General features: G+C 40.7%; 1 protein-coding gene across 1 annotated transcript; it reads right to left on the bottom strand.

Annotated features, from left to right (window-relative positions):
• Positions 1-1,105: 1,105 nt before the first annotated feature.
• Positions 1,106-24,628, bottom strand: LOC132821731 (ribonuclease inhibitor-like; the record flags this gene model as incomplete). Its single annotated transcript, XM_060834440.1, has 6 exons — positions 1,106-1,204; positions 8,675-8,842; positions 17,655-17,825; positions 20,228-20,398; positions 22,862-22,978; positions 24,546-24,628. Coding segments are annotated over 6 exons (807 nt in total), but the record flags the coding sequence as incomplete, so codon positions are not given.
• Between the last annotated feature and the right edge of the window lie 1,940 nt (positions 24,629-26,568).

Consider the following 26,568-nt stretch of genomic DNA (forward strand, 5'->3'; position numbering starts at 1 on the left):
CACATGTTCTGAACCCTGGCGACATGCAGACAACACAGCTATCTGGACAGACTGTTTGTGGCAAAGAACAATGCCAATCCATCTAACTAATGTCAAGAGTAGAGTGGTGCTGGAAAAGCACAGCAGGTCAGGCAGCATCCAAGAAGCAGGAAAATCGACATTTCGGGCAAAAGCCCTTCATCAGGCTCATTCGTGAATGTAGGGTTGGGGGGATGCAGGTTGCTGAGCGATAAATAGAATCATGGGTGTTGGGACAGTGGTGAAGGTGGGTGGGCAGGCAACCTGTTGATGAAGCTGGGGGTAATTGTGATAGGTTGGTGGGGAGGGTGGAGCAGATAGGTGGGAAAGAAGATGGACAGGTAGGACAGTTGAAGAGGGCAGTGCCAAGTTGGAGGGTTAGATCTGGGATGAGGTGGGGGGAGGTTTGAAAACTAGGGAAGTCAACGTTGATACTGTGTAGTTGAAGGGTCCCTAAGTAGAAGATGGGGCATTCTTCTTTCAATCATCGGATGGCTTTAATTTCGCAGTGTAAGAAACCCAGGACCCTCCCCACCGACCTATTGCATTCACTCACTACCTGCATCCCCCTATTGCCTTCCCATCCACCTGACCCCAACCACACCCTTCTATCTATATCTCACCCCCTAACCCCCTCTCATCCCCATCGCCACTGCCCCCCTGCCAGATTCCTGATGAAGAGTTTATGCCCAAAATGTCAATTCTCCTGTTCCTCGGATGTTGCCTGACATGCTGTGTTTTTCTAGCGCCACACCTTTCGACTCCCATTCCCACTGTTTTCCTGTTTTCTGGCACAAAGCTGAATTTCAGGACCTGTTTATAGCACTTAAGTCTAGATACATTTAGATGCCAAGTATATAAATGCAGTTTATTTTCAAAAAATTATGTGTAGAAAGTCCTACGAACAACAAACAGCTTTAATCATAAACAAACTGATGCTAGCATCTAACAAGAAAGAAATGAATGTCAGTTTCTTAATTAAAACCATTTGCTGGTATACATTGCAATACAGATTTAAAATAGTTTTAATCACAAGAATTACGCAATCAAGTACAAAAGATACTCAAAACTTAAATGTTAGGTAATATTTTAGCTTCTTTCTACAACAACCCGAACTCCTGGTTTCTGCATGTTCAGATTCTTTATTGTCATCTGTCCATTTGTGGTGAACTGGTTCAGCTCTAACCTATAGCAGAGAGAAATATTATGAGAGACTGATCAGATACTGTATATATTGGAAATAAGATAACCTCTGTATCTACTCTTTAAGGCTACATCCTATATTTCCCTATCTTTTTATTTGACAACACCTTGAACCAGCACAAGTGTTGAGTTGCAACAGAATTATGACATTAACTGGAAAATATCTTTCCGTGTGAATAGGTCTGCTTTGCTTTTCAAAAATCTGAAACATTTCTTCAAAGGAGCATGACTTACAATTATCAATGTGAGTAATGATAAGGTGGAATCACGTTTTCTTTCAGAAAAATATTGGGCTGAATTTTAATGACCAAAAACAGGTGAGTGTTGGTGGGTCATATGTTAAAAGTTTATAAGAGCTCAAGGCCAATTCTAATCTACCTCAATCCTTCTGGAGATGAAACAAGGGCTAAACAGGTTATCAACATATTTAAATAATTAGGTTGGCAGTCCATGATTTAATATTGTTGTCAGTTTTTTTTGGTGCACAGCCTTGGGTAGCCTATCAACTGAAGGGTAGCGAAGGGTACTTCAGGGAAAAAGTAAATGTCTACAGCATTGCCCAGTGCCAGAGGGAACAGGAGCACTCCCTCTACTGCCTTAATTTGACCAGTCACCCACGCTGGCTCTTGTTGTTGGGAATCACATCACCCTGGAGTCATACCCACCCCACAGCATCAAGGATCAAACATTTCTGAAGTCAGATAGCTACACCACCACCTTTCCCACTTCTCGTCATGTGTCAGAGTCCCCCTTCCCAACCCAAGTTTTAACTTCTCCTATGGAGCTGGGCTCTGCCCTACTAGCTCTTGCAATCTGCTCCTTGCACCACAGAATCCCTACAGTGCAGAAACAGGCATTTGGCCCATCATATCTGCACCAACTGCCCAAACAGCATCCCACCCAAAGCCACTTCCCTGTCTACCCTGTAATCCTGCACTTCCCGTGGCGAAACCACCTGGCCTGCACATCCCTGGACTCTATAAACAATTTAGCACAGTCAGTTTACCTAGCCTGCACATCTTTGGACTGTCAGAAGAAACTAGAACACTGGTGAAAACCCACACAGGCACAGGGAGAACATGCAAATTCCTCACACAGTCACCCACTTTTTGAATCAAATCCAGGTCTCTAACAATGTGAGCTAATGACTGAGTTATTGTCTTGTCCATACCAGTGCCTCCCTGCATACAGCTACATGTCCCACCCCATCCTACTAGGGACCAAATCCATCCATGGTTTTTCAGTTGGCACCCAGTGAATGATAAATTGTTGTGGTTCTGCTCGCCGAGCTGGAAGTTTTTGCTGCAAACGTTTCGTTCCCTGGCTAGGGAACATCATTAGTGCTGTTGGAGCCTCGTGTGAAGCGCTGCTTTGATGTTTCTTCCGGTATTTATATTGGTTTGCTCTTGCCGCTTCCGGGTGTCAGTTTCAGCTGCAGTGATTTGTATGTGGGGTCCAGGTCGATGTGTCTGTTGATGGATCTTCTTGCCGTTTCCGGGTGTCAGTTTCAGCTGTAGTGGTTTGTATACGGTGTCCAGGTCAATGTGTCTGTTGATGGAGTTTGGGGATGAATGCCATGCTTCTAGGAATTCTCTGGCTGTTCTCTGTCTGGCTTGTTCTATGATAGTGGTGTTTTCCCAGTCAAATTCATGTTGCTGGTTGTCTGAGTGTATGGCTACTAGAGATAGCTGGTCGTGTCGTTTTGTGGCTAGCTGATGTTCATGGATGCGGATTGTTAGCTGTCTTCCTGTTTGTCCTATATAGTGTTTTGTGCAGTCCTTGCATGGTATTTTGTAAACTACGTTAGTTTGGCTCATGCTGAACTGCAGCTGAAACTGACACCCGGAAGCGGCAAGAACAAACCAATATAAATACCGGAAGAAACATCAAAGCAGCGCTTCACACGAGGCTCCAACAGCACTGATGATGTTCCCTAGGCAGGGAACGAAACGTTTGCAGCAAAAACTTCCAGCTCAGCGAGCAGAACCACAACAACGGATACCCGAGCTACAAATCTTCAATCAGATTTTGAATGATAAATTATTTTGGACACACATAAACCTCTGGCTTCCTGGCCGAAATTCCACAATCACACAATGTGAATTATATGTTTTCTAGGCATATAGAAAAGAGATTAGGCCATCATGTTCCAAAAGAAAAATCACTGGGTTAGAAATGTAAACTGTGTTTCTCTCTCTAAAGATGTCGCTAGACCTGCTGAGTGTCTCCAGCACTTTCTGTTCACATTAAAGACCATTCAGCTCCTCAAACCTTATCTTGCATCATACGCTGATTAATATCTTACTTAATTTACCCATATTGCTTCCTTAGCTGCATAGATCTCTACCGAACAAACGTTTACAAAACTGAATAATGGTAGAAAACTGGAGGACAGCCAACATTATTTGTACATTTTAAAAGAATTCTATGAAAGTTAATATAGTAGGGAAGATAGTAGAACATTTCTTCAAAGATGTAATTGAAAACAAATATAGAAATCAAAATATTATAGATAAGAATCAGCATGGAATTTCAAATAGAAGTAATGTTTGATGGACTGTATTGAATTTTGTGATGAAATAACAGGAAGAATAGACAAGGTTCATGTGGAAAATGTAAACTACTTAAATTTCCAAAATATTTTTGAGAATGGCATTGTTAGTCAGCATAGATTTCAAACCAAAAAGTCATATTTGACAGATCTTGTTGAACTGGGTGAAGAAGTAATATAAAGATAAGACAAGGTTAATGTACTAAGCGTAAACCATATGCATTTTTAAAAGATCTTTGATTAGATCTGCATACTAGGATCATGGCCAAAGTTGAGAATGTGGAATTATAGAACAAGGAGTGGAATGGGTAGCAACGTGGCTACAAACGAGAAAAATGAGGGTAGAGGTCAAGGTCAGCTGAATAGTTGGCAAAAGTTATGAAATGGTCTACTGCTTTAGGCCCACTGTTTACAATTTAAACTCATGAACAGGAATTAACATTTCTAAATATGTTCTAAACACTTCTAAACATTTCTAAATACCAAATTGATGATATTGATAATACTAAGGTTATGATAAATACCAGAAGGTATTAACAACATTTCAAAATGGATGTTTAAATGATGTATTAACCTCAGCTTTACCAAGTATGAGTTGTCAAGTTTTGGAAGGACAATAAGGAAGTCACCATCGAGATAATAAGACTTTAAAAGGGAAACAGTTGCAAAGAAATCAAAATGTATAGGTACACAAATCTTGAAAAATGGCAACACGGTTAGTAAGGTCATAAAATTTCAAATCATGCACTAGAGTTTGAAATTGAAAGGCAGTTTTTCATATTAAACGTCAATAAAACCTTCATTAGACTGCACCTGGAGCATTGTGAACACTTTGGGCTCCATGTTAAGAAAAGAATACAGAGATATTGGTGAAATGCAAATATATTTTACAAATTTGACGCCAGAGATGAATGATCATAATTATCAAGATAAACTGAAGAAGTTGGGCATTTTTCTTCATCAAAGCTCTTTTAAGAAGTGACCTGATGGCAGTGATCTCTACTGATGTGAAACAGTTCAACAGTGTTAACATGGAGAAAATTGACAATCTAGGGGGACAGAAAAATATGAAATCACTCCTGAAGTTGGGAATTCAGGAGGAACTTTTTTACTTAAACAGTAGTCATATATGAAACATACTACAACATGGAGTAGCTGAAGGAAATGGCATAGATATATGTAAAAGGAATCTAGGCAAGCAAATAAGAGAGTATGCTGATAGTGTAATATGAGGAGGAGACTCCTGTGGAGCAAAAACACTATTTAGATGAAATGGTCTGTCTAATGGTTGTCAACTTGACAAACAAAATATATAAATTTCATTTTTGACATTTTGAATTGACCTAGCAAAGCAGCTTTATTTTTGTGGGAAGGGAGTTCCAGCTTTCCAAATCACTTTACATGAAGAGATGCTTTTTGGCATTGACTTTGTTCTGAGCTCAATCAGGGTTAATGTTTTGTTATTGCTTCTTGATCCTCCTTTTAGAGAAATTAGGTTTCCCTTGGCTATCCTTCCAAATCCTTTAATTATCTCTCTATGGTAAGGTTACACACACACCATCAAAGATAGAAATAATTCACAGCATTTAATAAAGTCAGATATCATTTGAGCTAAAATATAAATACAAAGCAAAATGTAAGAAAATTTACAAGTCATTTAAACATTATTGATTTGCTGAATTGCTGTTTGTCATTTTTTCCACGTGACAAATGATCTTCTGTTTAAATTATAAGTAGTTCGCAGCTTTGTAGATCATGAGGATTCAAACAGGTCCAAAACCAGTGGCCACACTCTAAAGTTAAGGTGTAGGCCATTTAGGACATCATGGCACCTCTGTGACACACTGGCATGTTGCTGGGGAGGCACAGATTGACATAGCAGGTTGCATGGCCAACTAGCACTGAACAGCTACAGCAGAGAAACTTTGCACATAGTGACATGTATTCAGCTCACATTTGGGACCAACCTGCATCTCAAAGCTAATCATGTGCAGTCTCAGTGATTGTTTTCATAGAGCCTATACTGCACACTCACAGTACCAATGCCATGCTTTAAATATGGTGTGGGTGGCAACAATCCCTAAAGACACAGAATAGTTAAGTACTTCCATTGCTTGCAATAGCATAAGAACAGCACTCCAAAGGTGTAGTGCATGTGTAGCGAAGAACTGTGTGGGATAACTCTCTAGAGCTCACAAAGAGAAATTCCACGAATCTCTTTGAAATTGAGACTTAGTCAATTATTGATGATATTCAACCCACCATTTCAGAGGTTACAAGAAAATTCCTATTTGTTGCATGGAAGTGAATGCCATGGACCACTGTCATAAACTGTTACTAGCCTACTGTCCCTCGAAAAAGTCACTTACTTAAATTATTAATGAAATTTTTGGACCTGACAAGGGCCAGAATCAGAGGTGGATTTGAGATAAAATTAACCCTTCCAACCTGTTTCCTGGCTTCATCCTCACTCCAGGAGAAAGTGAGGACCACAGATGCTGGAGATCAGAGCTGAAAGTGTGTTGCTGGAAAAGCGCAGTAGGTCAGGCAGCATCCAAAGAGCAGGAGAATCGATGTTTCAGGCATGAGCCCTTCTTCAGGAATGAGGAAAGTGTGTCCAGCAGGCTAAGATAAAAGGTAGGGAGGAGGGACTTGGGGGAGGGGCGTTGGAAATACGATAGGTGGAAGGAGGTCAGGCTGAGGGTGATAGGCCAGAGTGGAGGTGGGGGCGGAGAGGTCAGGAAGAAGATTGCAGGTTAGGAAGGCGGTGCTGAGTTTGAGGGATTTGACTGAGACAAGGTGGGGGGAGGGGAAATGAGGAAACTGGAGAAATCTGAGTTCATCCCTTGTGGTTGGAGGGTTCCTAGGCAGAAGATGAGGCGCTCTTCCTCCAGCCGTTGTGTTCCTATGGTCTGGCAATGGAGGAGGCCAAGGACCTGCATGTCCTTGGCGGAGTGGGAGGGGGAGTTGAAGTGTTGAGCCACGGGGTGGTTGGTCTGGGTATCCCAGAGGTGTTCTCTGAAACATTCCGCAAGTAGGCAGCCTGTCTCCCCAATATACAGGAGGCCACATTGGGTGCAGTGGATGCAGTAAATGATGTGTGTGGAGGTGCAGGTGAATTTGTGGCGGATATCGAAGGATCCCTTAAGGCCTTCCCACTCCAGGCCATTTTTCAGGAGGCAAGTAGAGGGTAGCTGATCAAGCTTACTAAGAAGCAATGTAAGTTCCTGTCAGCCTCCAAATTCCCAAAGGTGGCAAAGAAAGTTTACTTACATGGAAGCAGAGACCTGGTCTCAGGCCAGAGGACCACATTCCAGACAAGACTGAGTTTATTTTCACTGGAATGTGGGAGATCGAGGGATGACCTAATAAGTGCAAATGGCATGGATAGGGTGGAAAGTATGAGGCTTTTTACCAGGGTAGGAGTGTCAGTTACACAGGTTCAAGGTGTGAGGGGGTGAAGTGATACACAAGGCACGTTTTTCACATAAAGGTTGGTGATTGCCTGGAATGCATTGCCCGAGGAGGTGGTGGAAGCAGACACAATAGCAGTCTTCAAAAAGCTCCTGGACGAGTACATGAATAGAAAGGGAATAGAGGGATATAGATCCTGTGACTGAAAATAGCTTTAGTATGTAAGTGCAAAATGTGGTGGCACAGGTTTGAAGGGCTGAAGGGCCTGTTCCTGTGTCATATTGTTCTTTGTTGTTTGCTCTTTGTTCAGATATACCTGTAGGCCTTGCCTATCATGCCTGGGGGCAAACCTGTGAGAGATAGCACCCTCTCCCCACACCACACAACATTTAGTGCATCCCCAACTCCCACAATGGTATGCAGCAGACAAGATGCCTCCTGGATTTAACAAACCCTCCCTGCCTTAACCCATATGGAGTCATGGAGTGTTGGTGGTCAGGTATAGGATAATAAAACCTAATCCTACATGTTCAAAAGTCTTTTTATACACTCATTGAAATTCATCAAACAACAGAATTTTATGTCAATTCTTTATAGGCAAATTGCATTCTGCAAAACAATTGGTTCATCATGTTTTCCGAGATGCTAACAAGTTGCAGATTTGTTTGCACTGCAACGGGGCACTGCCGATTTTCACATTTTTTTTCTTCTCTCACTGTATTTGTAACACGTGACAGGATCCCAGTATAGTACTCATACAATTGGATAATTAATAAATGGATGAAAAACACATCCAGCAAAACCAAGGAACCCATTATTGACTTTTGGCGGGATGTTACTCATGCCTCACTACATTTTAACAGCATAGAGGTGGAACGAGCAGAGGGTGTCAAGGGAGTGGGAGTGGTTATGCACAACAAGCTTTTTTGGACACTTCATGCGGACACACTGGTTACAAAGACCCAACAACGTCTCTTCTTCCTCAGGCAGCTGAGTACGCTTGCCAACTTTTATATGTGCGTCATCGAGAGCATTCTGTCTGGATGTATCACTACCCGGTATGGCAACTGTACCATTCAAGTTCAGAGACAGTTACAGAGAGTGGTGAACTCGGCCCGGACAATCACAAAGACCAACCTCCCATCTATAGAATCCATCTACCAGGCCCGCTGTCAAGGAAAAGCCGCCAGCATTCTCAAAGGTCCATCCCACCCTGGCAATGTTTTTCTACAACCTCTAACATCGGGGAGAAGGTACAGACGCCTGAACACACACACCAGCAGGTTTCGCAACAGTTTCTACTCTACTGTTGTTAGAATACTGAATGGACTCACAAACTCTTAACATTCACCTGTTTGTATTTTTGCCGCTGTTTACCTATTATTTACTATCTATGCTATTTAACTCTGTGATCTGCCTGCATTGCTTGCAAGACAAAGCTTTTCACTGTGCCTCAGTACACATGACAATAAATTCAATTCAACTCACCTTAAACATTTCAGGTTACTACAGGTCAAAATGAGACTGCAGAAGATCTTTATGGAACTGTCTGTAAATAAGTTCTCACTTAAGTCAAGGGATGCTATTGTCTGCGATGTGCTGAGTGCAGTTATAAGCTTCTTACAACATGCGTCAGTGAGAGATGTTCGTCTTAATCTACAGAGATTGGAAATAGAGATTGGGGTTATTGTGAAAAAATATCACTGCATTGACTGTTTTTAAAGTGACTATAATGAACTTTGAGAAATTCCTTCTCCCATTTTTGCTTAACCTCTGAATATCTGCACTTCATGTCACTTAACAAAATCTGTGCAAGTGCATCACAAGCACAATTTGAGCCCAGATTTCTGGTAGGTGTGTGTGTATTCCTGCAAACCTTTCTTGGGTCCCATTCAGTTTTGCAAAATGCATTCAGGTTTATAGCTCTGATTGCAATCCACTGCCATCACTTCAGTGTGGTAGTATTCCAGGGTTAACTGTTCCTGTCCTTGTCAGAATTGCTAGAAATGGAATATTAGCACAAAGTAGGTGGCCAGCTACATCAGTATCAGCACAACTGGAATACGTGTCGGGTGGGGAAGGAGGGAGTTGTGATAATAATCACCGAATAGCTACTGGGAGTTGCAACCAAATGAAGCTTTCACAGAATCATTCAACCACACAGCTCCCGTATGATCCAGATCATGAAGTTCATTCAGGCCACCTTACCTATGATAGTGTTATCCAATTAGGTCCTCTCTCTTGGTCTGTCTTCCTAATCATCCAAATGTTTCATCTTCAAACATATCTCCAATTCACTTTTGGGATTTGTGGCTGTATGTTTCCACCACCCTTTCAAGTAATGTTTTCCAGCTAACAAATAATGCTGCTTGATAAAAGAAACCTTATCTCTACATTCTACTCCAATTAACATATGAATGAAATGAAATCCATATGCTCAGGTAGCTAAACCTCCAGCTAACAGAAAAATGTCTTCTTACTCATTCTATTCGTCTCACAATTTTGAATACATCCAGTAAATTTTCATGAAACAGTACTAACTGTACTAAATTAAACAATTCTGAAACAAGAAGAGTCTCAGTTTCTCTATTCACTTCAGCTGCAGTTCTTAATATTCAGGACAATTGCAGTAAATCTCTTCTGCACCCTCTCTAACTGATTGACATTCTTTCAGCTGCAGGAAGTAACTATTCTCCAGAAAGTTAAAAATCACACAACACCAGGTTATTGTCCAACAGGTTTAAGTGGAAGCACACTAGCTTTCGGAGCGACACTCCATCAGGTGATAGTGCAGGGCTCGATCGTAACACAGAATTTATAGCAAAAATTTGCAGTGATGTAACTGAAATTATACATTGAAAAATTGATTGCCTGTTAAGCCTTTCATCTGTTAGAATACAGTGATAGTTTCACTTCTTTAATGTGTAAATCACAAAATCCTTTTTTTTAAAGTTGCGTTCACCCTCACATACACACGGACACAGGTACACACAGACGCACACACAGACACCCACACACACCCTTATAGACACACACACTCCCACACTCACACATGCACCCCCTCACAGACTTAAGACACTCTGCACTCACCACACACACACACACACACTTTCTCTCACTCACAACCCCCACCCCAGACAGACACGCACATACACAGACAAAGACCCACATGCACACATATATTTTATGTGATGAATTTGTACTTGCAGAGTTACATTGCACTTTGCTCAAAAACTGCATACATTCATGTAGAACTCTGAGCTCAAAAACTGCATGAATTTATGTAAAACTCTGTTATCTCACTTTTTAGATTAGAATCAATCTAAACATCAGGTCATAGACAGAGAACACGGGGAGGGCTAACACCTTCAACATATTGTCTAGCTATCACCATTGTTAACAGCTAACCCGAAAATGCAACTTTAAAAAAAGGGTTTTGTGATTTACACATGAAAGAAGTGAAACTGTCACTGTATTCTAACAGATGAAAGGCTTAACAGACAATCAATTTTTCAATGTATAATTTCAGTTACATCACACTGCAAATTTTTGCTATAAATTCTGTGTTACGATCGAGCCCTCCACAATCACCTGATGAAGGAGCGACGCTCCGAAAGCTAGTGTGCTTCCAATTAAACCTGTTGGTCTATGACCTGGTGTTGTGTGATTTTTAACTTTGTACACCCCAGTCCAACACCGGCATCTCCAAATCATTCTCCAGAAAGAAATTGAATGCAAGTCCTTCCTCCTTTCCTGTGGTGTAAGCTTTTTTCATGTAGTTTTTCAATATATTAGCAACTCACAGGCATTCCACAGAAATAACTAATACCACTGTCCTGAGTGAATTTCAATTGTAGAGTCAAAATGTTCACTTAAACCCTTTGCTACTTTAACAAGATAATTAATTTGTTTATTACAAATTGAATAATTCTAATAATAGAACAGATAAATCTATATAAGTGTACCTGAGCTATTATCTCATAGTTGCATTTCAAGACCCATACATGGGTTTAGAGTTAATTGTAGAACTGGCTTTAGATGTTTATCTCTTAGTATGGCTGACTTTATGGGTACTTGATGTGACAGGAGATGAATCTCCATGTGAATTCTTTCCAGACAGGGCTTGGAATACAACAACAATTTGTGTTTATTTAGTCATTTTACTGTAAGTAAAAACCCCAAGTTTATTTCATGAAGCATTGTAAATGAAAATATTATACTGAGTCACACTGGAAGATATTAAGGAATATGATCAAAATCCCCTGATCCAAGAAGTCATAGGTTTTAAGAACTATTACTGGATTGTGATCCAGATATGCAGGGTAATGGCCTGGAGAAATAGGTGCAAATTATTTTATATGGATCTGAAGGGGTGAATACTTGATTGAATATCATAAGTATCATCAATTAGAACATAGAACATAGAACATAGGAAAATACAGCGCAGTACAGGCCCTTCGGCCCTCGATGTTGCGCCGATCCAAGCCCACCTAACCTACACTAGCCCACTATCCTCCATATGCCTAACCAATGCCCGTTTAAATGCCCATAAAGAGGGAGAGTCCACCACTGTTACTAGCAGGGCATTCCATGAACTCACAACTCGCTAAGTAAAGAATCTACTCCTAAAATCTGTCCTATACCCACCACCCCTTAATTTAAAGCTATGCCCCCTTGTAATATCTGACTCCATATGTGGAAAAGAGTTCTCATGGTCAAACCTATCTAAACCCCTAATCATCTTGTACACCTCTATCAAGTCATCCCTAAACCTTCTTTTCTCCAATGAAAACAGCCCCAAGTACCTCAACCTTTCCTCATACGATCTTCCTACCATACCAGGCAACATCCTGGTAAACCTCCTCTGCACCCGTTCCAGTGCCTCCACATCCTTCCTATAGTATGGCGACCAAAACTGCACACAATACTCCAGATGCGGCCGCACCAGAGTCTTATACAACTGCAACATGACCTCAGGACTCCGGAACTCAATTCCTCTACCAATAAAAGCCAGTACGCCATATGCCTTCTTCACAGCACTATTTACCTGAGTGGTAACTTTCAGAGATCTGTGTACATGGACACCAAGATCCCTCTGCTCATCAACACTACCAAGTATCCGACCATTAGCTCAGTACCCCATCTTCTTGTTATTCTTACCAAAGTGAATCACTTCACACTTAGCTACATTGAACTCCATTTGCCACCTTTCTGCCCAGCTCTGTAGCTTATCTATATCCCGCTGTAACCTGCCACGTCCTTCCTCACTGTCAAAAACTCCACCGACTTTTGTATCATCCGCAAACTTGCTCACCCAACCTTCTAGCCCCTCCTCTAGGTCATTTATAAAAATGACAAACAGCAATGGTCCCAAAACAGATCCTTGCGGAACACCGCTCGTAACTGCACTCCCAGATGAACCTTTACCATCAACTACTACCCTCTGTCTTTTTCCAGCCAGCCAATTCCTAATCCAAACCTCCAACTCACCCTCAATGCCATACCTCTGTATTTTTTGCAGTAGCCTACCATGGGGAACCTTATCAACCACCTTACTAAAATCCATATACACCACATCTACTGCTTTACCCTCGTCCACCTCCTTAGTCAACTTCTCAAAGAATTCAATAAGGTTTGTGAGGTACGACCTGCCCTTCACAAAACCATGCTGACTATCCTTGATCACATTATTCCTATCCAGATGTTCATAAATCCTATCCCTAACAATTCGCTCTAAGACTTTGCCCACAACAGAAGTGAGACTCACCGGCCTATAGTTACTAGGGATATCCCTACTCCCCTTCTTGAACAAGGGAACCACATTTGCTATCCTCCAGTCTTCTGGCACTATTCCCATAGACAACGATGACATAAAAATCAAGGCCAATGGCTCTGCAATCTCCTCCCTTGCTTCCCAGAGAATCCTAGGATAAATGCCTTCAGGCCCAGGGGACTTATCTATTTTCACCCTTTCCAGAATTTCCAACATCTCTTCCCTACATATCTCAAAGCCATCCATTCTAATTAATTGTGACTCTAGATTCACATCGGCAACAGTGTCCTGTTCCTGAGTGAATACTGACGAAAAGTATTCATTCAGTGTCTCCCCAATTTCTTCAGCCTCCACACGCAACTTCCCACTACTATGCTTGACTGGACCTATTTCTACCCTAGTCATTCTTTTATTCCTGACATACCTATAGAAAGCCTTTGGGTTTTCCCTAATCCTACCAACCAAGGACTTTTCATGTTCCCTCCTTGCTGCTCTTAGCTCTCTCTTTAGATCCTTCCTGGCTACCTTATAACTCTCAATCGCCCCAATTGAACCTTCACGCCTCATCTTTACATAGGCCGCCCTCTTCCCTTTAACAAGGGATTCCAATTCCTTATTAAACCATGGCTCCTTCACACGACCCTTTCCTTATAATGATCTTTTGAACAAAGTAAGGAAGGAGATGAAAGGTGACAGATCTAAGGCTGGTATGTTCTGAATTGTTTCTGTAGTATGTTTGAACCAAGGCTGTAATGAGGCAGGAGCTGAGTGACCCTGGCAGAATGTAAACTGAGCATCACTGAGCAGGTTATTGCTGAGCAGATGCTGCCTGATAGCACTACTAGTATCACCTTCCATCATTTGACTTATAATGAAAAGTAGACTGATGGGACAGTGATTGGCCAGGTTGGATTTATCCTGCTTTTCTATGTTGAGGATGTACCTGGGCAATTTCCCACATTGTCAGGTTGGGATATCAGTGTTATAACTGTACTGGAACAACTCAGCTAGGAGTACAGAAAATTCTGGAGCACAAGTTATCAGTACTATGACTGGAGTGATCTGTGTGCCAAGGATTGCCTTGTTTAATGGCAGAAATCTATGAGGGAGACTGGATGTCAACCTTGAATCAAGGAATTGCAAGTATGAAGAATGGCCAGGCGTGGGAGAGATTTGAAAGCAGCATGGATGTTTTAAGATCAAGGCTTTGTTTAAATGATTTCCAAAGTTAGCAAATTGGATGGTGGATGATAATTAAATGACTGACATAATGTTTACAGAGAGTTGTATGCGTGAGGACATTCAGGAGTACACTAATGGAGTTAAATTTAAAAAAATAAAAAAGCCATGGATGAGGCCATCAGTAAGCGATAGGGGTTTAGATGAGTAATGTTGCAAAGGTGAAGATGGTTGTTCATAGCGGCAGTGCAGACAGAATGCTTATCTGGTTGGATGTGTTTTTGAGGTCAAATGTGACATCAAGGTTGTGAACAGTCTGGTTTAGTCACACTCAGCTGCCAGGAGGAGGACAGGAATCAAAGGAGAGGGGGCAGCATTTTTGGTAGAACCGAAAACAATGATTTCATTCTTCCTCTTATTTCGAACTTGGAATTCAGTGTTTTGTGAAAAATCTGGAACTGTTTTTCTAACTTTATTGGCATCCTAGTTATGTTATTAATTCAGCTCCACAGTGATTCCTACCCACATTCAATTGTATTTTAAAGCACATAAAGAAAAATAAAGAGCTAATTGATCCTAGCAATGCAATGCACTTTGTTAGCGGTTTTAAGCGATAATACAGGCATTATTTAATCCGTGCTCTTTTTACAACAGCGGTTAGTAATATTGGGGGTGAAACCTATGAGTTGGACATTATACACCCCGACCTCACCCTGTGTAATGAGGTCAGCCAGGTGGACCTCATAGAATATGAGTTCGCTGATTGAGGCTATTAGCCTGGTCCAATCAGGCGCCTTGGCTGACATATATAAACAGGAATGTCACCCCGGGCGGGTACCGGGGCAGGCTGTCCTAGAGGTGGTCGAAAGGTGTGCCAGGGCGGACCGAGAACTGAAAGGGGCATGGGGTGGACCGAGAGCCGGAAGGTGTATCAGGGCGGGCTGCCTTAGAGTGGCCGGAAGGTGGGAGGGACGGGGGCTTGCTGGGTCTGTATTGTCTGCACTTTCTTATGTAACTGGATTGTTTCATGTACAAATGTCATTGTTGATGTCTTTTCATGTTTGAAACTGGGATTTGAGGTTTGTCCGTATTTCCCCGTAAACTGGTTGAACGGTAGGGTTTGGGGCCTGGCTTTGCTGCTCCTCTCCCTTGTAAAATTGCTGTTGTATACAACTGTAAGTGTTAACTGGTTTTCTATAAACTCTTTTGTAATTGTTTAATAAAATAAAAATATAAACAGGAATGTCAGAGGTTATGCTCACAATGAGAGCTGGCTGCAACAAATATTTTATAAATAAAGGGTGACATGGTGATAGGATACCAAGGCTCTGTCGAGTTATTTCACCACCATTTTTAAAAAGACCATATGATCATAAAATCTGGTTGCAGAAGGAAGCCATTCAGCGCATCACTGATCTCATAATCTTCAAGTGTTCTTTGCTGCCTTTCCCATTACCATTGATTCCCTTACTGATTAAAAATGTCTATCTCAGCCTTATTTATACTTAATGACTCTATCGCTCTCATGGTAAAAAATTTTACAAATTCACTCCCCTCGAAGAGATGAAAGTCAATCTCATCTCTGTCTTAAATGGTCAACCACTTCCTCTGAAACTATTCCCTCTGGTCTTAGATGCTCCCACAAGAGAAAATAACCTTTCCACACAGAATCATAGAGATGCACATCACAGAAACAGACTCTTCAGTCCAACTCATCTATGCCAACAAGATATCCTAACCTCATCTAGTCCCATTTGCCAGCACTTGGCCCATATCCCTTTAAACCCTTCATATTCATACACCCAACCAGATGCCTTTTAAATGCTGTAATTGTACCAGCTGTACCACTTCTTCTGGAAGCTCATTCCATACATGCACCACCCTCTGCATGAAAAACTTGCCACTTTGGTCCCTTTTATATCTTGCCCTTCTCACCCTTAACCTATGCCCTTTAGTTCTGGACTCCCTTATCCCAGGAAAAATACTTTGTCTGTTAATCCTATCCATGCTCCTCATGATTTTATAAACCTCTATAAGGTCACCCTTCAGCCTCTGCACTCCAGGGAAAACAGTCCCAGCCTATTCAGCCTCTCCCTATAGCTCAAACCCTCCAACCCTAGCAACATCCTTGTAAATCTTTTCTGAACCTTTTGAAGTTTCACAACATCCTTCCAGTAGGAAAGAGACCAGAATTGCACACAATATTCCAACATGGCCTGACCAATGTCCTTGTACATGACCTCCCAACTCCTATATTCAATACTCTGACCAATAAAGGAAAGCATACCAAACACCTTCTTCACTATCATATCTATCTGCAACTTACAAGGAGCTATGAACCTGCACTCCAAGGTCCCTTTGTTCAGCAACACTCCCCAGGACCTTACCATAAAGTGTATACTTCTGCTCTGATTTGTTTTTCCAAAATGCAGCACCTTGTATTCTACCCTGTCAAATCCCTAAGGATCTCTTTCTTTGAAACTCCAGAAATTAAATGGGAAATCAAACTTGTTGACAAATCAATTGCAAATATTACAATCTTTATGCCATTATGCAATTGGCATGCATAGATAGGCAGGATTTGAAAGACCATTTCTACACCCCTAAGTAAAACCTGAGAAAGAAGGGTGCAATTATCTTTTAAAGGGGTATGCTATGTATTATGAGGGCACACACCCGACCAAGATATTATCCACCCTTCCCTTAGGCACACCTTACCTGGCCCTGTATATCCTAGTCAGGAACAGGTGGAATTGTCAGATCACAAACCAAAGCATTTCAGGATCATTTTGTTTTCATAACTAAATTTGGAACAAGATCTTTTGTAAACCAAGGTAGTTCTTTTAACCCTACCTATCTGGTGGAAATTGGGTTGGATATGCAATTACAATCATACAGATTCACAAAACCACTCTGAACTGAAAAAGGAACAGGGAGGCCAGCACAAAGCTGATGGATCCCACTTTACAAACATCATATTGGTGTCCAAAAGTATAACTGGGTTCTCCTGATAATCTTAAATGAATGGCATGCGCAAAGTTTCCATCTGTCATCACTCAGAGTGGATTTGGTACAGATGGGATCCAGAACATGATATAATTCTTCATTAAGGTAGATTGTTAAACAGCTGAATCTGAAATTATGGTATTGTATCTAAATAAAGGTAAACTGTGGGTTGTGAAAAGGAGGCAAGGAGGTTTCATGGTGCTTTAGATAAGTTGAGTGAACAGGTGAACACATGGCAAATTCAATACAACAGAGGCAACAAGGCTTCAAGAAGGGGAAATCATGCCTGACAAATTTACTAGAACATATTCTGGGAAAGTATTATCCCTGGAGGAACAACGGAGTTATAATAAAACTCGCTAAAGCCATACAAATCAATTTTTTTTGTGTAACAAAACAAATTAAACAATATGGGCCATTCATCAATGTTCCAAATTTAAACTGTCGTAATAAGAATAAAATGTCTTATAAATGAAGTTTGACGATCAAACGTTTGAGATGTGCACTTACCCTAGAGTTTCCAGTTTGCAGCATGGTTCCTTTAGTGCAGCAGACAGTGCACACACTCCAGAATCACCCAATTTGTTCATGCTCAGATCCAGCTCTCTCAGTGTCTGGTTTGTGACTAGCACAGAGGCAAGTTTCTCACAACAGGTAGGTGTTAGTTTTGTTTCAGTCAGCCTTCAGAAATACATATTAGTGCAGATACAAACATTGGGGGAAATATTCACTTTTTTAACATCAACAAGTCATTCATTTTTCAGACAAGCTGTTATTCTTTGTCATTTTCATAAACTCTATCACTTGCCCATTAGTCTTAGCCCCTTTGTACAGACACTCATTTAGGCAGATCCTAATTGTGTAATTATCATAAGGCCTGTAGAATGAAGGCTTTGTAAATTGAGGATGAAAATGCAAAAACAAGAAACCATTATAAAACGCTAATTCAACTTCGATTGAAGAATCTTTAGTAAAGTTATGAAGACTTTAGAATGAGTGAAGAAAAGATTAATAAGAATAGCCCCAGGGATGAAGGAGCTCAATTATTCTGAATTGTTTGGATAAGCCGAAGATGTTCAACATAGAGAGGGTAAAGGGGAAAATTGTTGGAGGTGTTCAAAATCATGAGGAACTGAACAGATTGGATAGTAAGATTGTTGACATTGTCAGAACCATAGAATGCCCAATTCACGATGATCAGCAAAAAGTGCAACCACAACAAAAATAAATATTTTCATGTAGCCAGTGTTTAGGACCTGGGATGCTTTCCTGAAGAAGGGCTTATGCCCGAAACGTCGATTCTCCTGCTCCTTGGATGCTGCCTGACCTGCTGCGCTTTTCCAGCAGCACACCTTTCAGCTCTGATCTCCAGCATCTGCAGTCCTCACTCTCTCCTACCTGGAATGCTTTGCCTAAGAGTGTGGTAGAGGCAGGATCAATTGTGGCTTTCAATAAACACTTGAAGAGAAAGAAAATCTTTCAGTAGTTAAAGGTGAAAGAGTGCGGTTGTGTGAGAGGTGACTAGTTAAACTAACTGAATGGACAAAATGGCCTATTCTGTAACCACAGGCAGATATTTGCTGTAGGCAGATAGTTTGGCTATGTCCTAAAACCAGCCTGTCCCATTGCCATAACATGCTGTGGCCAACCTGAGTGGCCAGCAGCTCGAACAGTCCTGGCAGTTCCACTCACAGGAGGAAGGCCTCAATGGATTCGGGGCCTAGGTAAGTAAGGGCATCGGGCAGGAAAAGTTTGGTAATGAGAGCAAAGGGCGAGTGGGCTAAGAGTGATGGGTTTTAAAGTCCAGGTGAAGAGGAGGGGAAGATTTTTTTTGGAAGGGAGGGTTACCCCGATCTGCACAGGCAACCGCCAAAGATAATTCGTATGATCTTCCCTCCCTTTCCATCCTGCACTTGCAACAACTTGTAAAAATAATAGGTTTCCATTTTTCACAAGCTCAATGTTAGATAATTATTTATTGACAGTGGTGAGTGGGCTGCTGATTTCAGCACCTGACCACCTCCTGTACTATGGGAGTGAGCTCAAAGTCAGCGGGAGGGTAGAGGGCTGATCTATTTTACCTAGCCCATCCCAAACCCAACATACCAAGTTGGAGCAAAAATAGAAATTGCTGGAGAAACCCAGCAGGTCTAGCAGCATCTGTGGAGAGAAAACAAAGCTAACATTTCAAGTACAGTGAGTCCTCATCAAAACTGAATACACAAACTGAGAATCTAATACATGATTACTCTAGTTTATATGTATTATTATTCTACTTTAAGCAAAACCTTGGTATTAATTTCACTCAGACCCACATTGTCCATTAAATATTTTATCTAACACCATGACTTTACTTCCACTAGTGTAATATTGCTAATTCATGATATAACCTTAGCCATCTTGATGCTGAATCCAAATTCAGGTTTCTGTTTCCTCTATACCTGATCGCTCAGGGTTTTCCTTGCTGGCTTCACAATCCTCCTAAACCCCTCACTCTGTAAGTTATTAAATTTAAAGTTGTAATCGCCATCTTAAATTCTCAATTGCCTGCCCCAATGTTATGTTTGATATTCTTTTCCAGCCTTTAATCTCCTTTTGCATCTCAAACAGTTTTATAACTCTTTTTATATGTTTCCCTCCGTATGTCACACAATCAGTACATGTTTGTCAGTCACCTCAACCACAGATGGTTAAATTTTCCTTCTTTCCAATCCCTTTGCCTCTAAAGTTCTCACCAATCTTCAAGAAAAGAACAGCTCAGAACCAATCTTTTTGAGCAAGCACTCAATCTTTTCTGCTGCAAACCATCATTTTCTCTATTTTTCTTTCTCATGAGGCATATTAGGGTATTAAAGATGTTGACTAATTCATGTTATGGTCATTGTACCTTCCCTGCTTGAGTGTGTCTTGACCAGGTGGCCATCCACCATGGTCATCCTCCAATAAACATTCGCCAGTACGAAACATAAACATAATGTACAACTATATTATCACACTTATTTCATCAACGCCCTTTCATATGCTATGAAACAAATATAAAACCACACTAGTACATAATCTACACTTCATGAGTCTTTGCTTACACCAGTGATTGTATCGAGCAGCTTGTGTCCATCAGTGCCACGGATAATACATTTATTCCAGAGTCTTGAATAACATTGGAACTTAGATCCAGATGGGTCAGACTGCAATTGATTGTCATGGCAGAAGCAATTTCTTCATAATTTTTCTGTGTCAAACTATTCTTGGCCAACCTATTGAACAGAAGAAAATAAAATTTTGTTTTAGATGAGATTACTTACAGTGTGGAAACAGGCCCTTCGGCCCAACAAGTCCACACCGACCCACAACCCATCCAGACCCATTCCCCTCCATTTACCCCTGCCCCTAACACTATGGGCAATTTAGCATGGCCAATTCACCTAACCTGCACATCTTTGGACTGTGGGAGGAAACCAGAGGACCCAGAGGAAATCCACACAGACAAGGGGAGAATGTGCAAACTCCACACAGTCAGTCACCTGAGGCAGGAATTGAACCCGGGTCTCTGGCGCTGTGAGGCAGCAGTGCTAACCACTGTGCCACTGTGCCATCCAAAGGGTAAGGGTATTTTCAAAGGAAATAAAATGACAGCTCTCCATACTAAGATGGATAGCTCCCCTGCCACCTTACCCCAGTTCCAACCATCCAGCTCAGCACCATCCTCGTGACCCGTCCCATCTGTCCATCTTCCTTCCCACCTATCCACTCTACCCTCCCCTCCAACCTATCACCTTTATCCACACTTCCATCCACCTCCTGCAGTCCACCTTCCCCCCAGTCCCACCCTCCTCCTATTTATCTCTCCACCCCCAAGACTCCCAGCCTCATTCCTGATGAAGGACTTTTGCCCAAAACGTTGATTCTCCTGCTCCTCTGCTGCTGCCTTTTCCAGCACCAGAAACTCGACTCTAATCTCCAGCATCTATGGTGCTTACGTTCGCTTAGCTTCAGGTTTTGTTGGTGATGAAAACATTTTATTAGGAATGTGCTAGAAACTGTTCAACCTATAATATTTGCTCATATTGATTTGACAATCTTAAACAGCATTCTGTTATTGGCATCCACACAATGATCTACAATTATAGCTTTGGAAGGAGAGAGCAGAGATTATAGAATATTGAACAAAGCTTTTGCATATTGAACCATAAACAAGTTGTTGAAGAATGTTGATCAATACTCACTGGGAGTCAAACTCATGACAGATTAAATGAAAAAGAAAAAGATTAAATGGCAGTTTCTTATCCGCCATTTTGCTTTATTTTGCAAAATCAGTTATACTTTTTGAATGGGGAAGGGGAGTGAAGTAGGTTGCAGCTGAAGATTCCACCAGGTGGAGAACATTGCATTGGCATTAGTCATCAAAGAAAAGACCAAGAGAAATGGCTTCCTGGAGTAGGTTGCAAGCTCTCCACTCTGATCATGCACCACACCATTACCCAGTTAACAATGTTAAAAATTACAGAAAGCGTGTGAGGTTCATTACCTCAACATAAAAATTAGGTCATTGCTATGAAACCTTCTGTTTTCCAAATTTCAGAGAATTGTCCTTCCTGGCATGAAACTTTCATACTGAAGTGTATTTAGATTTTTGTCACCTTCATTACATCTTTCTTCCATCTCATTAGAGAGTTCCATCCCAATACACAAGCAATCTTCTCTTGCTTAGCAACTAATGCAAGGAAATCCTTTTTATTTCCACAACCTCATCTGCAAAATATATTTGCCAAAAATCCAAAACGGTGGCCTAAGAGCATCCCTGAAGTCAAAGAAGATCTTTTAAATGGGATTTATGAAGGCTCATTGACAATTCTTTCCACCATGGTTTACTGGGCAGTGACATTACAAGTGCACATTAACATTCATTTTGCAAAGAAGTTCTTATGCAGGCACAGGATTGTCACTAATATAATTATACAGTGGCTGTATTTATTCCAAGCAGTCATCAGGGTGAGCTGTAAAGTGCCTCAGCTCAAATGGTATTGGGTACACTTCCCAGTTCTTTCAATTTAGGATGTTATATAACAAAATTCGACTTTGGTACTCATTTTTAACATGGATAAACAAAAACCATTTCCACTCCAGCATATTGTCCTGTACAAATGTTTATTGCTTTTGTTTTGTTGAAAGGAAAACAAAATGCAATAAAATGTTCCTTAGAACATTTCACAGATGCATAGTCACAGTCAGGTTTCAGATGAGAGGGGAAAGACTTAAAAGGTTCTTGAGGGGTAGCTTTTTCACAGAGAGGGTAGCGAATGTATGGAATGAACTGCCAAAGGAAGTGATAGAGGTGGGTACAATTACAACATTTAAAGGCATCTGGATGGGTATATAAATAAGAGAAGCTTAGCAAGGCATAGACCACATGATGGCCAATCTAGACTAGGTCAGTTTAAGATATCTAGTCAGCATGGACAAGTTGGACAGAAGATCTGTTTTCATGCTATAAACTCAATGATTCTAAATTCTGCCATGTCTAGAAATTATAAAATTGTTTCAGTGTGACACGTTAAACAAAAATGCTCTGCCTCGTTATTCTTCCTCATTTAAAGTAAGTACAAGATTGTTGGCATAGGTTTAATAGATTTTAGCACTGTCTAAGCCACTATTTGAGTAGCTTTGTGGGAAATGGCAGGATTATGTAGTGTGAATAAACCATATATATTTCCACTTACTCTAAGCTTTTTAATGTGCATCTCGGATCTTTTAGCACATCACTAAGTATTTCCATTCCAGTCTCTTCCTGATAAGATCCCATCATTCCAAAGTCAAGTGTACAAGTATTATTAAGCCTAAACGCAAGAAAAAATTAATATTAATTTTAAATGAAAGATTAATGATTAATCATTATTTTCCTTTGTACTTATGACATAGTTAACATGTCCCAATGTACCAAAGTAGAAATAGTACTTTTTTGAGCAAACAATGCTACTAGAAATTCAACTGTATCGAGTTTGGGAACATGGGGAATCACAGAAAATAATTCTTGCACATGAAGGATGAGATTCAAAAGATTTCAGAATAGGCCTCACCTGATGGTAGGTCGCAGGCCTCATTTCTAACAAGGCACTAAGCTATGAACAAGAACAGGCAAAACTAGATTGGAGATCAGGCAACTGTAATCTCATAATTATGTGGGGATAATTAGGATGGACATTGCCTGTGGCTCCACTTGACTCCTCACCTACTTCTTCATTAGTGCATTGTATCATCTAAACTGAACTATTCAAAGACATGCCCAGCTGGACTTCCACATTCTCATCTTTGTAAATTTGAGGCCATCCAAAACTTTGGTCTCTGAGTCTTGACTTGCAACAAGTCTTGTTCCTCAGTCACCTAAGTGTTCACTGACATAGGTTTCTGGTTAAGCAAGGTTTTGACATTAAAATGCTCATCCTTTTTTTCAAATAATTCCTTGGCCTTACCCTTCTCTATCTCAGTAATCTCATTCAGCCTCAAAACTTTTCAAATGTTTAATTCTGGCCTTTTGTGCAGATCCAGTTGTAATTATTCCACCAGTGGTGACTGTACCTTTGGTTGGGTTCAATTTCAGATGGAAGTTTACTTTGGCATGTTGCGAGTTCTACCCACCCCACTTCCCCACCCCCCACCATGTGTTTCCAAGTTATACTCAACTTATACTGTACATAAGGCATTATTCTAATTTCTGAGCTGGTGATTGCTGCAGTATGGTTCTGTGATGTTATGTTTTCTTTCAGCTGTCTTTACCACCGCTTACCATGTCACTTAATGGTAGATGTAAGGGAGAGGCACTTGGAAGCCCTCATCAGGAATCAAAGGCTTGCCACCTGCATAAATGCTAAACTCATAGCTTTAGGAAAAACTAATAGTCCCAGTCCTTGAATTTGCAGGAGAGATAACTCCACAATAACAAGGAGCAGAACAGGATTGGTCAAGATGCCCCAAACATTTGAGCTCTGACCCCAACAGAGGAAAACCTGGCTCTGGAACTGCTGACCACAGTAACATCAGTGTAGGAGAGTAGGTGCATTAATATAAGAACACAAAGATGCATCTGGACATCACATGAGGATCAGGAGCTCATCGTGTCCTCCTCTGGATACATGAAGATCCACATCATGGCTGATTGGAAACATCAAGCCTTTAGCCCATAAAATTGTTTTCTCATGCAAGCCTCAATACATAATATTCCCAACAGATGGTCAATTGCATGGTTTTGAGGCCATCAGTCCATGTGTGAGGAGCAGGTGCTCTTATATACCAGACTCTTGTGACCTACTTTATATATATATACTTTCTATATACATTTGATTTCATAACAAGCAATATTTCAGACTACAGATTAAAAGTATATGATCATTCACAATATTGACATACCCTAACTTTTCTAATTTGCAGCGTGGATCTTTCAGTGCACTAGACAGTGTTCTCAGGCCTGCTTCACCCATTCTATTACTGCTCACATTCAGCTCTCTCAATGTTTGATTTGTGATGAGCACAGAGACAATTTCCTCCCAGCTTCCAATTGAGAGATTGTTATTGCTCAAGCTAAAGAGATAAAAAAAAAGTCAATATGTTTGAACGTGGAATTATGCAAATATTCTTATTTATAGTTAATCAGGTCACATGTAAATAATCATTTGACTCCCAGATACTCAGATCGCCTCAGTCCCATAGACAGATGACTTATTCCAGCTTAAAACTCCATGATCTAGATTTTGCATTCAATGTCACACAAGTAACATTAACATTTATTTGCAATTGTACCTGCCCATAATCTTCAACGGACTTTTTCACTGGAAATTTGGTTTGTTAGAAATGCAAAACAGTGGATCTGGAAGTTATGTGCATAGAGGAGGCACTGTGTGTCTCCTTAATCAATCAATTTGGATAATCCTTATTAAGTCACACGGAGTCTTTACAAAGAAGTATAAGCTAGAAAAGTAAAATTAATAAAATAGCTCATATTTAAAAAATTGAAAAAAAGGGAAAGTTAAAGGTGGGATTAAAAGTAAAAAAAAGTTTTGAAAATTCCAAAAATAATTTTATATTTTGATAAGGAAATATCAAAGAAGGTTGTAGCACTGGGAGAGTGCAGTGTTAGGAAAGGCCAAGGTCATGTAGAGAATTGAGAATTTTGAAATCAAGACATTCCTTTGCCGGACATCAATATGAATTGGTGAGCATAGAGATGGTTTGGTGACATCTCTTGACTTTGCCCCTATCTCAACTCAAGTGTAGTTGGATACCTAATCATACTTCGAGATCTGATGATTCCAATGCATTCCTGGTGATTGTCCACATTCTATCCTCTGGAAAGGTGAGGCCATTAAGAAGCTGTTGCCAATGTCAGCACAAAACTGTCCCAAGTTTCAGTTTTTGAAAGCTTGGCTCGAGCCAAATCTAACACCAATGTTATGAACAGACTGGCTTAATCTCAAATTGCTGCCAGTGTCCATGGTTGGCTGATTATGTTGGTAAAAGTACACAAGTGATGCATATTATTTCAGGACAAAGTTCAAAATCACACAACACCAGGTTCTGGTCCAACAGGCTTTTTGGAAACACTAGCTTTTGAAGCGCTGCTTCTTCATCAGGGCCATAAGGCACAAACTTTATAGCAAAAGATTACAGTACCATGCAACTGAGATTATATAGTAAACAAACCTCGTTTGTTACTAAGTTTTTCACCTTTTAGAATGAGTTGCAGGTTTTGGTTCTTAAAATGTAAATCCCAAACTTCTTTTAAATACCGTTCTCGAGATAACTTAAGCTTTTATTAAAAAGCAGTGACATCTCAGCTCAAATAATGCATTAAAGATGTAAGGTTAGAGTATGTCTGTATCCCAAACTTGAGTCAGACTGGTTCCATTTCCAAAGTGGAATTTACAAAATATTACATGGATTGACTGCCTGAAGGTTGTGCATTTTTTGAGCAAAATAGAATATACCTGCAAATATAATTCTGCAAATACAAATTCACTCCATAAACTTATATGTCTGTGCATGTGCAGGAGAGAGAATGAGAGAGTGTGTGTGTTTAATGTAGTGGAGTCACCTGCAGTGTGACATGAACCCAAAGTCCTGGCTGAGTGGTTACTGAACTTGGCTTTTAGCCTCTGTTCAGCCATTTTGCGTTGTTGTCTATCCCAAAGTTCACTCGGAGGATGGTCACACGAAGATCCAATGCTGAATGTTCCTGACCACTGAAGTGTTTCCCAACTGGGAGGGTATATCCCTGTCTGGTGATTGTTGCACAGTGCCCATACAGTCATTGTCATAGTGTCTGCCTGGTCTCACCAATGTACCATGCCTCAGGGCATTCTTGAGATAGACAATGTAGGCTGAGTCGCATGAGTACCTGCCATGTACATTGTGGATAATGTCCCAGGTTTAATGG

This window comes from Hemiscyllium ocellatum, chromosome 13, assembly GCF_020745735.1.
Source record: "Hemiscyllium ocellatum isolate sHemOce1 chromosome 13, sHemOce1.pat.X.cur, whole genome shotgun sequence".
NCBI classification, from domain to species: Eukaryota; Metazoa; Chordata; class Chondrichthyes; order Orectolobiformes; family Hemiscylliidae; genus Hemiscyllium; species Hemiscyllium ocellatum.